This window comes from Oncorhynchus gorbuscha, linkage group LG09, assembly GCF_021184085.1.
Source record: "Oncorhynchus gorbuscha isolate QuinsamMale2020 ecotype Even-year linkage group LG09, OgorEven_v1.0, whole genome shotgun sequence".
In the NCBI taxonomy this organism is placed as follows: domain Eukaryota; kingdom Metazoa; phylum Chordata; class Actinopteri; order Salmoniformes; family Salmonidae; genus Oncorhynchus; species Oncorhynchus gorbuscha.
Window position 1 is genome coordinate 15,761,601 of NC_060181.1, and position 12,664 is coordinate 15,774,264.

A 12,664-nucleotide genomic window follows, 5' to 3' on the forward strand; every position below is an offset into this window, starting at 1 on the left:
TTATCAATCTCTATCTCTCTCCCCATCACTCTTTCTCTCTTCTTTCTTTCTTTCTTTCTTAATTTCTTTCTTTCTGTCTTTCTCTCTCTCTCTACAGGACATGGGTCCATCCAGTATGCCTTCTGTTCCCCTCCTGGTGGGCTGTGGGGTCTCCTGCAGCGCTCTGCTCATCCTGCTGCTCATCTATGCTGCTTTCTGGAGGTGAGCACATGCACACTTTCTCTCTTTTATAAACACACACACACACATAGGGCTACCCCTAACCCCCAACCCACCCACCCCAGGGAGGGAGGGAGGGAGGGATATGTATATACGTATGTGCCCTTTGTTCACCATGGTGGTGTTGATTATTGTTACCTACACTGCTCAAAAACATAAAATACACATCCTAGATCTGAATGAATGAAATATTCTTATTACATACTTTTTTATTTATATAGTTGAATGTGCTGACAACAAAATCACACAAAAATTATCAATGGAAATCAAATGTATCAACCCATGGAGGTCTGGATTTGGAGTCACACTCAAAATTAAAGTGGAAAACCACACTACAGGCTGATCCAACGTCAAAATGAGGCTCAGTAGCGTGTGTGGCCTCCACGTGCCTGTATGACCTCCCTACAATGCCTGGGCATGCTCCTGATGAGGTGGCGGATGGTCTCCTGAGGGATCTCCTCCCAGACCTGGACTAAAGCATCCGCCAACTCCTGGACAGTCTGTGGTGCAACGTGGCGTTGGTGGATGGAGCGAGACATGATGTCCTAGATGTGCATTCAAAAGTGACCAAAACATCAGTCAGGAAGCATAGGAACTGAGAAGTGGTCTGTGGTTATCACCTGCAGAACCACTCCTTTATTGGGGGTGTCTTGCTAATTGCCTATAATTTCCAACTGTTGTCTATTCCATTTGCACAACAGCATGTGAAATGTATTGTCAATCAGTGTTGCTTCCTAAGTGGACAGTTTGATTTCACAGAAGTGTGACTGACTTGGAGTTACATTGTGTTGTTTAGGTGTTCCCTTTATTTTGTTGAGCAGTGTATGTCCATTGGTGCGTGTGAGTACCTGTGCTGTGTGTTTTGGGCTTTCGTGACCTTGTGGATTGCACAGATGATTACGGGTCTCTTCCCGTGTGATAATCATTGTGCGCGGGTGTTATTTATTTGAGGTACTCCTCGCTCTTTGTTTGGGTTTCAACCCTGTGTTTTTGTTATGTGTTTGTTTGGTCTTCGTTCCCGTGCCCTTACACAGCATGCTGTAATTTGGGGCTTAAAAATATATATTACGCATTCTTGCGCCTGTCTCCCGAATCTCTTCATCCCCATGTGACAGGGAGAGAGGGAGAGATCAGGAGAGAGGGAGAGATCAGGAGAGAGGGACAGAGAGAGAGAGAGACAGAGAGAGAGAGAAAGAGAGAGAGAGAGAGAACTCAGGAGAGAGGGATAACTCAGGAGAGAGGGAGGGAGGGAGAGCTCAGGAGAGAGGGACAGAGAGAGAGAGAGAGACAGAGAGAGAGAGAGAGAGAGAGAGAGAGAGAGAGAGAGAGAGAGAGAGAGAGAGAGAGAGAGAGAGAGAGAGAGAGAGAGAGAGAGAACTCAGGAGAGAGGGATAACTCAGGAGAGAGGGAGGGAGGGAGAGCTCAGGAGAGAGAGAGAAAGGGAGAGCTCAGGAGAGAGGGAGAGAAGGAGAGCTCAGGAGAGAGGGAGACCTCAGGATAGCTCAGGAGATAGGGAGACCTCAGGAGAGCTCAGGAGAGAGGGAGAGAAGGAGAGCTCAGGAGAGAGGGAGACCTTAGGAGAGAGGGAGACCTCAGGAGAGAGGGAGAGAAGGAGAGTTCAGGAGAGAGGGAGACCTCAGGAGAGCTCAGGAGGGAGGGAGAGAGTAGCACCAGAGCATATGGTGGTACTGGCAGGGTAATCATGTGACCATGTTCAGGAAATGAATCAGTCCATCAGTTCAACTTCATCAATTTCAATAAATTCCTCCTTCCTTCTTTTCGTCTTCCTCCTCTTCCTACTTTCTGCTTTTCTGTCTCAACGTCTCTCTCAGGTATATTCGTTCGGAAAGGTCTATCATCTTGGTTAATTTCTGTCTCTCCATCCTGGCATCCAACATGTTGATACTGGTTGGACAGTCCCAGACACTCGGCAAGGTGAGAACAAGATACACACGCGCGGGTGGACACACACACACACACACACACACACACACACACACACACACACACGCACGCACGCACGCACGCACGCACGCACACACACACACACACACACACACTACACCATCGCTTAGTTATGGTCATGTTAAACATGAATCGATTGTTCATCTTTTCTAGTAGCCTATTACTTCTCACCTGTGTTCTGTCATTGTTGAAGAACTTCTAACTAATCTGAAACATTCTTTACTTCACCACTGTGTCTGTAACTCAATATCCCTCGCCTTCTTTGTCTTGTGTTCTCTCCTCCCTCACAACCACCTCTCTGTCTCTCTCTCTCTACAGGGCCTGTGTACTGTGACTGCTGCATTCCTTCATTTCTTCTTCTTGGCATCCTTCTGCTGGGTACTGACAGAGGCGTGGCAGTCTTACCTGGCTGTGATTGGCAAGATGAGGACACGCCTCATACGTAAACGCTTCCTGTGCCTGGGCTGGGGTAGGCACACACACACACACACACACGCACGCACGCACGCACACACACACACACACACACACACACACACACTGTAAAATGTACACACTAACATACTGTAGTTATTATCTAAAGCATACAGGGTTCCTGTACTGTAATAAAGGGGAACGTTCCATCTTCCACAAGTTTCCCTTCAACGTCTAGAATCACTGTCACAATTCTGAATCTGTACAGGCAGTCTGTGTCCTGTTGAAGGCATCTCCTGTACAGTCAAATCAAATCAAATTTATTTATATAGCTGATATCTCAAAGTGCTGTTCAGAAACCCAGCCTAAAACCCCAAACAGCTAGCAATGCAGGTGCACGGTGGCTAGGAAAAACTCCCTAGAAAGGCCAAAACCTAGGAAGAAACCTAGAGACGAACCAGGCTATGAGGGGTGGTCAGTCCTCTTCTGGCTGTGCCGGGTGGAGATTATAACAGAATATGGCCAAGATGTTCAAATGTTAAATGACCAGCATGGTCAAAAAATTATAATCACAGTAGTTGTCGAGGGTGAAGCAAGTCAGCACCTCAGGATTAATGTCAGATGGCTTTTCATAGTCGATCATTAAGAGTATCTCCACCACTCCTGCTGTCTCTAGAGAGTTGAAAACAGCAGGCCTGGAACAGGTAGCACGTCCAGTGAACAGGTCAGGATTCCATAGCCACAGGCAGAACAGTTGAAACTGGAGCAGCAGCATGGCCAGATGGACTGGGGACAGCAAGGAGTCACCAGGTAGTCCTGAGGCATGGTCCTAGGGCTCAGGTCCTCCGAGAGAGAGAAAGAAAGAGAGAAGAGAGAATTAGAGAGAGCATACTTAAATGCACACCGGACACCGGATAAGACAGGAGAAGTACTCCAGATATAACAAACTGACCCTAGCCCCCCGACACATAAACTACTGCAGCATGAATACTGGAGGCTGAGACAGGAGGGGTCAGGAGACACTGTGTTTTCATCCGATGATATCCCTGGACAGGGCCAAACAGGAAGGATATAACCCCACCCACTTTGCCAAAGCACAGCCCCCACACCACTAGAGGGATATCTTCAACCACCAACTTACCATCCCGAGACAAGGCCGAGTATAGCCCACAAAGATCTCCGCCATGACACAACCCAGAGGAGGGTGGCACCAACCCAGACAGGATGATCACATCAGTGACTCAACCCACTCAAGTGACGCACCCCTCCTAGGGACGGCATGAAAGAGCACCAGTAAGCCAGTGACTCAGCCCCTGTAATAGGGTTAGAGGCAGAGAATCCCAGTGGAAAGAGGGGAACCGGCCAGGCAGAGACAGCAAGGGCGGTTCGTTGCTCCAGAGCCTTTCCGTTCACCTTCACACTCCTGGGCCAGACTACACTGAATCATATGACCCACTGAAGAGATGAGTCTTCAGTAAAGACTTAAAGGTTGAGACCGAGTCTGCATCTCTCACATGGGTAGGCAGACCATTCCATAAAAATTGAGCTCTATAGGAGAAAAGCCCTGCCTCCAGCTGTTTGCTTGGAAATTCTAGGGACAATTAGGAGGCCTGCGTCTTGTGACCGTAGCATACGTGTAGGTTAGCAGTAAAACCTTGAAATCAGCCCTTGCCTTAACAGGAAGTCAGTGTAGGGAGGCTAGCACTGGAGTAGTATGATCAAATGGTTTGGTTCTAGTCAGGATTCTAGCAGACGTATTTAGCACTAACTGACTTTATCCGGGTAGCCGGAAAGTAGAGCATTGCAGTAGTCTAACCTAGAAGTGACAAAAGCATGGATTAAGTCAGTCTGTGTCCTGTTGAAGGCATCTCTTGTACAGTCAGTCTGTGTCCTCTTGAAGGCATCTCCTGTACAGTCAGTCTGTGTCCTGTTGAAGGCGTCTCCTGTACAGTCAGTATGTGTGCTGTTGAAGGTGTCTCCTGTACAGTCAGTATGTGTGTTGTTGAAGGCATCTCCTGTACAGTCATTCTGTGTGCTGTTGAAGGCATCTCCTGTACAGTCAGTCTGTGTGCTGTTGAAGGCATCTCCTGTACAGTCAGTCTGTGTGCTGTTGAAGAACCCCATGCCTTGCTAAAGGAGATGATGGGGGATAAGAAATGATATAGGATAACATCTTCCTGAAAGGGGCAACATCCAGGGAGACAGAACCTAGCAATTACATCCCCTGCTCTTTTCCCTTATCCATCCACCTATCTGATCCATTAAGCCACTGATGCCCTTACCTGATATGGGCCAAGTCCCAAAAGGCAGGGAGTGAATGGAGGGTACAGGGAGGAGGGAGTGAATGGAGGGAACAGGGAGGAGGGAGAGAACAGGGAGGAGGGAGGGAGGAGGGAGGGAACAGGGAGGAGGGAGTGAATGGAGGGAACAGGGAGGAGGGAGAGAACAGGGAGGAGGGAGTGAACAGGGAGGAGGGAGGGAACAGGGAGGATGGAGTGAATGGAGGGAACAGGGAGGAGGGAGAGAACAGGGAGGAGGGAGGGAGGAGGGAGGGAACAGGGAGGAGGGAGAGAACAGGGAGGAGGGAGGGAGGAGGGAGAGAACAGGGAGGAGGGAGAGAACAGGGAGGAGGGAGGGAACAGGGAGGAGGGAGTGAATGGAGGGAACAGGGAGGAGGGAGAGAACAGGGAGGAGGGAGGGAGGAGGGAGGGAACAGGGAGGAGGGAGAGAACAGGGAGGAGGGAGGGAGGAGGGAGGGAAACAGGGAGGAGGGAGAGAACAGGGAGGAGGGAGGGAGGAGGGAGGGAACAGGGAGGAGGGAGGGAGGGAGGAGTAGCATATAGGCATATAGGAGGGAGGGAACAGGGAGGAGGGAGAGAACAGGGAGGAGGGAGTGAATGGAGGGAACAGGGAGGACGGAGAGAACAGGGAGGATGGAGGGAGGAGGGAGGGAACAGGGAGGGAACAGGGAGGAGGGAAGGAATGGAGGGAAGAGCGAGGAGGGAGGGAAGAGGGAGGAAGGAGGGAACAGGGAGGAGGGAGGGAATGGAAGGAAGAGGGGGAGGGAGGGACGAGGGAGGAGGGAGGGAAGTGGGAGGAGGGAGGGAACAGGGAGGAGGGAGGTAACAGGGAGGAGGGAGGGAAGAGGGAGGAGGGAGGGAACATGGAGGAGGGAGGGAAGAGGGAGGAGGGAGGGAGGAGGGAGGGAACAGGGAGGAGGGAGGGAAGAGGGAGGAGGGAGGGAGGAGGGAGGGAATGGAGGGAACAGGGAGGAGGGAGAGAACAGGGAGGAGGGAGTGAATGGAGTGAACATGGAAGAGGGAGGGAATGGAGGGAACAGGGAGGAGGGAGGGAATGGAGGGAACAGGGAGGTGGGAAGGAAAAGGGAGGAGGGAGGGAACATGGAGGAGGGAGGAACAGGGAGGAGGGAGGGAATGGAGGGAACAGGGAGGAGGGAGGGAAGAGGGAGGAGGGAGGGAACAGGGAGGAGGGAGTGAATGGAGGAAACAGGGAGGAGGGAGGGAAGAGGGAGGAGGGAGGGAACAGGGAGGAGGGAGGGAAGAGGGAGGAGGGAGTGAATGGAGGAAACAGGGAGGAGGGAGGGAAGAGGGAGGAGGGAGGGAAGAGGGAGGAGGGAGGGAACAGGGAGGAGGGAGGGAAGAGGAAGGGAACAGGGAGGGAATTGGGAGGAGGGAGGGAACAGGGGGAGGGAGGGAACAGGGAGGAGGGAGGGAACAGGGAGGAGGTAGGGAAGAGGAAGGGAACAGGGAGGAGGGAGGGAAGAGGGAGGAGGGAGGGAAGAGGGAGGAGGGAGGGAACAGGGAGGAGGGAGGGAAGAGGAAGGGAACAGGGAGGGAATTGGGAGGAGGGAGGGAACAGGGGGAGGGAGGGAACAGGGAGGAGGGGAGGGAACAGGGAGGAGGGAGGGAAGAGGAAGGGAACAGGGAGGGAATTGGGAGGAGGGAGGAACAGGGAGGAGGGAGGGAAGAGGGAGGAGGGAGGGAACAGGGAGGAGGGAGGGAAGAGGGAGGAGGAAGGGAACAGGGAGGAGGGAGGGAATGGAGGGAAGAGGGAGGGGAGGGGATGGAAGGAAGAGGGAGGAGGGAGGGAATTGGGAGGAGGGAGGGAATGGAAGGAACAGGGAGGAGGGAGGGAATTGGGAGGAGGGAGGGAATGGGGAGGAGGGGTTGAATTGGGAGGAGGGAGGGAATGGGGAGAAGGGGTTGAATTGGGAGGAGGGAGGGAATTGGGAGGAGGGAGGGAATTGGGAGGAGGTGTTGAATTGGGAGGAGGGAGGGAATTGGGGGAGGGAGGGAACAGGGAAGAGGGAGGGGACAGGGAGGGAACAGGGAGGGGGAACAGGGAACTGGAGAGGGAGGGAACTGGGAGGAGGGAGGGAGGAGGGAGGGAAGAGGGAGGAGGGAGGGAATGGGGAACAAGGAGGAGGGAGGGAAGAGGGAGGAGGGAGGGGACAGGGAGGAGGGAGGGAATGGGGGAACAGGGAGGAGGGAGGGAATTGGGGAACAGGGAGGAGGGAGGGAAGAGGGAGGAGTGAGGGAACAGGGAGGAGGGAGCAGGGAGGAGTGTAGATTGTGCAGAATGGGGTAGGAGTGTGTGTGGTGTATTTATGTTTGTGTTATATTTTATGTAAAGTTACCACCTCACATCACATCTCTTTTGTTCATGTGGGTTGTTTTTCTAATAGTATTTAATTTGCTGACATAATCACAGCTTTGTAAATTACATGAATATTTCAGAACCAAACTCATAAAGGACCCTTTACACACACACACACACACACACACACACACACACACACACACACACACACACACACACACACACACACACACACACACACACACACACACACACACACACACACACACACACACACACACACACACACACACACACACACACACACACACACACACACACAAACACACACACTCTGCAAGGAAGAACACTGCAGCACAGAAGAGAATCCTAACCATGGCTGTATTACTCGTGATGATGAACTCTGATCCATACTCTGTCTACTTCTACCGCCTCGGGTTAGAAGGCGGTACATTCATTAACCAAGAGAGAGAAAGGAGGAGGAACATTTTCAGTCTACAGTCACAAGCTGGTCAGCTAATGGTTGTGAAATAGCAGTGAAATGTCTATATTGTCAAGGGGATGTTCTCTTGCTGTTATATCATCCTCTATCGCTCTGTTAGTTATTTATCTCTCTCTCTCTCTCTCTCTCTCTCTCTCTCTCTCTCTCTCTCTCTCTCTCTCTCTCTCTCTCTCTCTCTCTCTCTCTCTCTCTCTCTCTCTCTCTCTCTCTTTCTCTCTCTCTCTCTGTCCCTCTCTCCTGAGCTCTCTCTCTCTCTCTCTCTCTCTCTCTCTCTCTCTCTCTCTCTCTCTCTCTCTCTCTCTCTCTCTCTCTCTCTCTCTCTCTCTCTCTCTCTCTCCTCTCTCTCTCTCTCTCTCTCTCTCTCTCTCTCTCTCTCTCTCTCTCTCTCTCTCTTTCTCTCTCTCTCTCTGTCCCTCTCTCCTGAGCTCTCTCTCTCTCTCTCTCTCTCTCTCTCTCTCTCTCTCTCTCTCTCTCTCTCTCTCTCTCTCTCTCTCTCTCTCTCTCTCTCTCTCTCTCTCTCTCTCTCTCTCTCTCTCTCTCTCTCTCTCTCTCTCTCTCTCTCTCTCTCTCTCTCTCTCTCTGTCTCTCTCTCTCTCTCTCTCTCTCTCTCTCTCTCTCCTCTCTCTCCTCCTCTCTCTCTCTCTCTCTCTCTCTCTCTCTCTCTCTCTCTGTCCCTCTCTCCTGAGCTCTCTCTCTCTCTCTCTCTCTCTCTCTCTCTCTTCTCTCTCTCTCTCTCTCTCTCTCTCTCTCTCTCTCTCTCTCTCTCTCTCTCTCTCTCCTCTCTCTCCTGAGTCTCTCTCTCTCTCTCTCTCTCTCTCTCTCTCTCTCTCTCTCTCTCTCTCTCTCTCTCTCTCTCTCTCTCTCTCTCTCTCTCTCTCTCTCTCTCTCTCTCTCTCTCTCTCTCTCTCTCTCTCTCTCTCTGTCTCTCTCTCTCTCTCTCTCTCTTATCTCTCTCTCTCTGTCCCTCTCTCCTGAGCTCTCTCTCTCTCTCTCTCTCTCTCTCTCTCTCTCTCTCTCTCTCTCTCTCTCTCTCTGTCTCTCTCTCCTGAGCTCTCTCTCTCTCTCTCTCTCTCTCTCTCTCTCTCTCTCTCTCTCTCTCTCTCTCTCTCTCTCTCTGTGTTATTTATTTCTCTCTCTCTCTCTCTCTCTCAGGTCTCCCAGCCCTGGTGGTTGCTGTGTCAGTAGGTTTCACTCGAGCCAGAGGTTACGGTACACCCAGCTAGTGAGTACACTTTTTCACCTTTCACCCTTCATGTGTTTTTGCAGTCCACTTAGGGCCATTTGTTTGAAGTGATTTCACAAACAAAGAAATGTTTATGTTTACTGTATGGATTTGAATCCCCTACTTAAAGTATTTGGAAAGAACCCCCTGAAGAGAAATAGAAAAGTATCTCATACATAGGAACTAGTCATTGGGAAAATGAAACACAGAACAAAGTGTATTTTAAAGAAGTTGTGCGTTATTGTTAATAACTTCCTGTCTTTTGCTCTGCATTCTTTTAGTTGCTGGCTGTCCTTGGAAGGCGGGCTTCTCTACGCATTTGTTGGACCTGCAGCTGTCATCGTATTGGTAGGTACCTTTTATCCCTGTTGTCATTGGTCAGTCTGGATGTCTGTCTACAGGCATTGACCCGACTCTGAATTTAAAATCATTTCCATGATCTATTTCTTCTGCTGTCATACAGGTCAGATAGGGGTTAGGAACAAACACTGTTTAAATGACACCAGATGGTTGAAATATGGTACTTTCAAGACAACAGGGAACTCCGAAAATAACAAAGTCAAATCATGATGTCAATGATCTTCAGGTTGGAAAGTCAGAGCTCTAGAAAGATGCCGACTTTCATACTTGGAATTTTGAGTCGGATGACCGTTCCCAATGGTCTTGAATGCAATGAAGTCGGAAGTCTGAGATTTCCAAGTTCCCAGTTGTTTTGAACGCGGCATTAGCAACTTGTTTACTGCTCCAGATCCAAAGACAGCAGGAAGATAAATAGGACAAAGTGAATCATTTAATACTTTATTTGCCACTAGCGGTTTCTTCCTGTGTCTAGTGATGTAAATCAATCAAATGCAATCAATTGTATTCATAAAGCTCTTTTTACATCAGCTTATATTTTAACCAACTTTCACTTCACTACATTCGAAACAAAAATAATGTAATTTCTCCTCCATACATTTTTCCCGACACCCAAAATTACTCATTACATGGCTAGGAAAAACTCCCTAGATAGAGTACTTAAGTGAAAGTAGTTTTTTGGGGCATCTGTACTTCACTTTTCTAGTTATATATATTTTTTCCAACTTTTACTTCATTACATTCCTAAAGAAAATAATGTACTTTTTAATCAATACTTTCTTCATGACACCCAAAAGTACTGATTACATTTTGACAGGAAAATGGTCAAATTCAAAAACTTATCAGGAGAACATCCCTGGTCATCCCTACTACCTCTGATCTGGTGGACTCACTAAACAGAGAACATCCCTGGTCATCCCTACTACCTCTGATCTGGTGGACTCACTAAACAGAGAACATCCCTGGTCATCCCTACTACCTCTGATCTGGTGGACTCACTAAACAGAGAATATCCCTGGTCATCCCTACTACCTCTGATCTGGTGGACTCACTAAACAGAGAACATCCCTGGTCATCCCTACTACCTCTGATCTGGTGGACTCACTAAACAGAGAACATCCCTGGTCATCCCTACTACCTCTGATCTGGTGGACTCACTAAACAGAGAACATCCCTGGTCATCCCTACTACCTCTGATCTGGTGGACTCACTAAACAGAGAACATCCCTGGTCATCCCTACTACCTCTGATCTGGTGGACTCACTAAACAGAGAATATCCCTGGTCATCCCTACTACCTCTGATCTGGTGGACTCACTAAACAGAGAACATCCCTGGTCATCCCTACTGCCTCTGATCTGGTGGACTCACTAAACAGAGAACATCCCTGGTCATCCCTACTGCCTCTGGTCTGCTGGACTCACTAAACAGAGAACATCCCTGGTCATCCCTACTGCCTCTGATCTGGTGGACTCACTAAACACAAATTATTCATCTGTAAATAGCAGTTCCTTTTACTTTTGATACTTAAGTATATTTAAAACCAAATACTTTTAGACTTTTACTCAAGTATTATTTTACTGGGTGACTTTCACTTTTACTTCAGTAATTTTCTATTATGGTATCTTTACTATTACTTATGTATGACAATTGATGAATTTTCCCACCACTGCTAGTGTCAGACAACAATGGCAGCGAACATTGACGGAGAAACCATTCTCTAACCTGGTACTGGAACCTTCAACCTTTTCAATTGTCATTACTGTAAAGCAGGGATCATTGGATGGTCAGGGGCCCGGAATGGAATTACAAATTATTTGTAGACTGCAAATTGAACACAAAAAGCCCAGTCAGATATAATATTTGACAAAAAAATGTTTTTAGAGACACCTAAGACAGAGCTACAGGGAGACAGGGAGACAGGACGGACAGCTGATCATCCTCACAGTGGCAGACCACGTGTAAGACCTGCACAGAATCGGTACATCCGAACATCACACCTGCGGCAACAAATACTGCCCGAGTTACACCAGGATGGTACAATCCCTCCATCAGTGCTCAGACTGTCCGCAATGGACTGAGAGAGGCTGGACTGAGGACTTGTAGGCCTGTTGTAAGGCAGGTCCTCACCAGATATCATCAGCAACAACGTCGCCTTTGGGCACAAACCCACCGTCTCTGGACCAGACAGGACTGGCAAAAAGTGCTCTCACCTGGGGTCGGATTCACGTTTGTCGTCAAAGGAATGAGCGTTACATCGAGGCCTGTACTCTGGAGCGGGATCGATTTGGATGTGGAGGGTCTGTCATAGTCTGGGGCGGTGTGTCACAGCATCATTGTACTGAACTAGTCATTGCAGGCAATCTCAATGCTGTGCATTACAGGGAAGACATCCTCCTCCCTCATGTGGTACCTTTCCTGCAGGCTCATCCTGACATGACCCTCCAGCATGACAATGCCACCAGCCATACTGCTCGTTCTGTGCGTGATTTCCTGCACGACAGGAACTGGCAGGTGCCTTGGTGGAAGAGTGGTGTAACATCTCAAAGCAAGAACTGGCAAATCTGGTGCAGTCCATGAGGAGGAGATGCGCTGCAGTATTTAATGCAGCTGGTGGCCACACCACATACTGACTGTTACTTTTGATTTTGACCCCCTCTTTGTTCAGGGACACATTATTCCATTTCTGTTAGTCACATGTCTGTGGAACTTGTTCAGTTTATGTCTCAGTTGTTGAATCTTGTTATGTTTATACAAATACTTACACATGATAAGTTTGCTGAAAATAAACGCCGTTGACAGTGAGAGGACGTTTATTTGTTTGCTGAGTTTAGATCTCTACTGCATATGGCTGTCTGTAGAATTACTGACTGTATCCAGTGTGAATCCCTCTGTCAATACACACATTCTCAATAATCCAGATGTGTGTGTGTGTGTGTGTGTGTGTGTGTGTGTGTGTGTGTGTGTGTGTGTGTGTGTGTGTGTGTGTGTGTGTGTGTGTGTGTGTGTGTGTGTGTGTGTGTGTGTGTGTGTGTGTGTGTGTGTGTGTGTGTGTGTGTGTGTGTGTGTGTCTGTGTCTGTGTCTGTGTCTGTGTCTGTGTCTGTGTCTGTGTGTGTGTGTGTGTGTGTGTGTGTGTGTGTGTGTGTGTGTGTGTGTGTCTGTGTCTGTGTCTGTGTCTGTGTCTGTGTCTGTGTCTGTGTCTGTGTCTGTGTCTGTGTCTGTGTCTGTGTGTCTGTGTGTGTGTGTGTGTGTGTGTGTGTGTGTGTGTGTGTCCCTGCTCCCCTCATGTTGTGTTTGGAGAGCCCCCTCAGACAAACAGATGTAATTGAGACGAGGTACATCAGAGTAACACAGGCCTCCTTAGG

The 12,664-nt window shown here is 49.2% G+C and overlaps 1 protein-coding gene across 1 annotated transcript in view; it reads left to right on the plus strand.

Annotated features, from left to right (window-relative positions):
• Positions 1-12,664, plus strand: part of LOC124043194 (adhesion G protein-coupled receptor B2-like) — a 557,845-nt gene that overhangs the window by 437,593 nt on the left and 107,588 nt on the right. Inside the window, exons 18-22 of the mRNA XM_046361489.1 lie at positions 98-201; positions 2,052-2,154; positions 2,503-2,653; positions 8,873-8,942; positions 9,224-9,290. Coding sequence (XP_046217445.1) covers positions 98-201; positions 2,052-2,154; positions 2,503-2,653; positions 8,873-8,942; positions 9,224-9,290 — 495 coding nt within the window. The remainder of the gene's footprint in view (positions 1-97; positions 202-2,051; positions 2,155-2,502; positions 2,654-8,872; positions 8,943-9,223; positions 9,291-12,664) is intronic.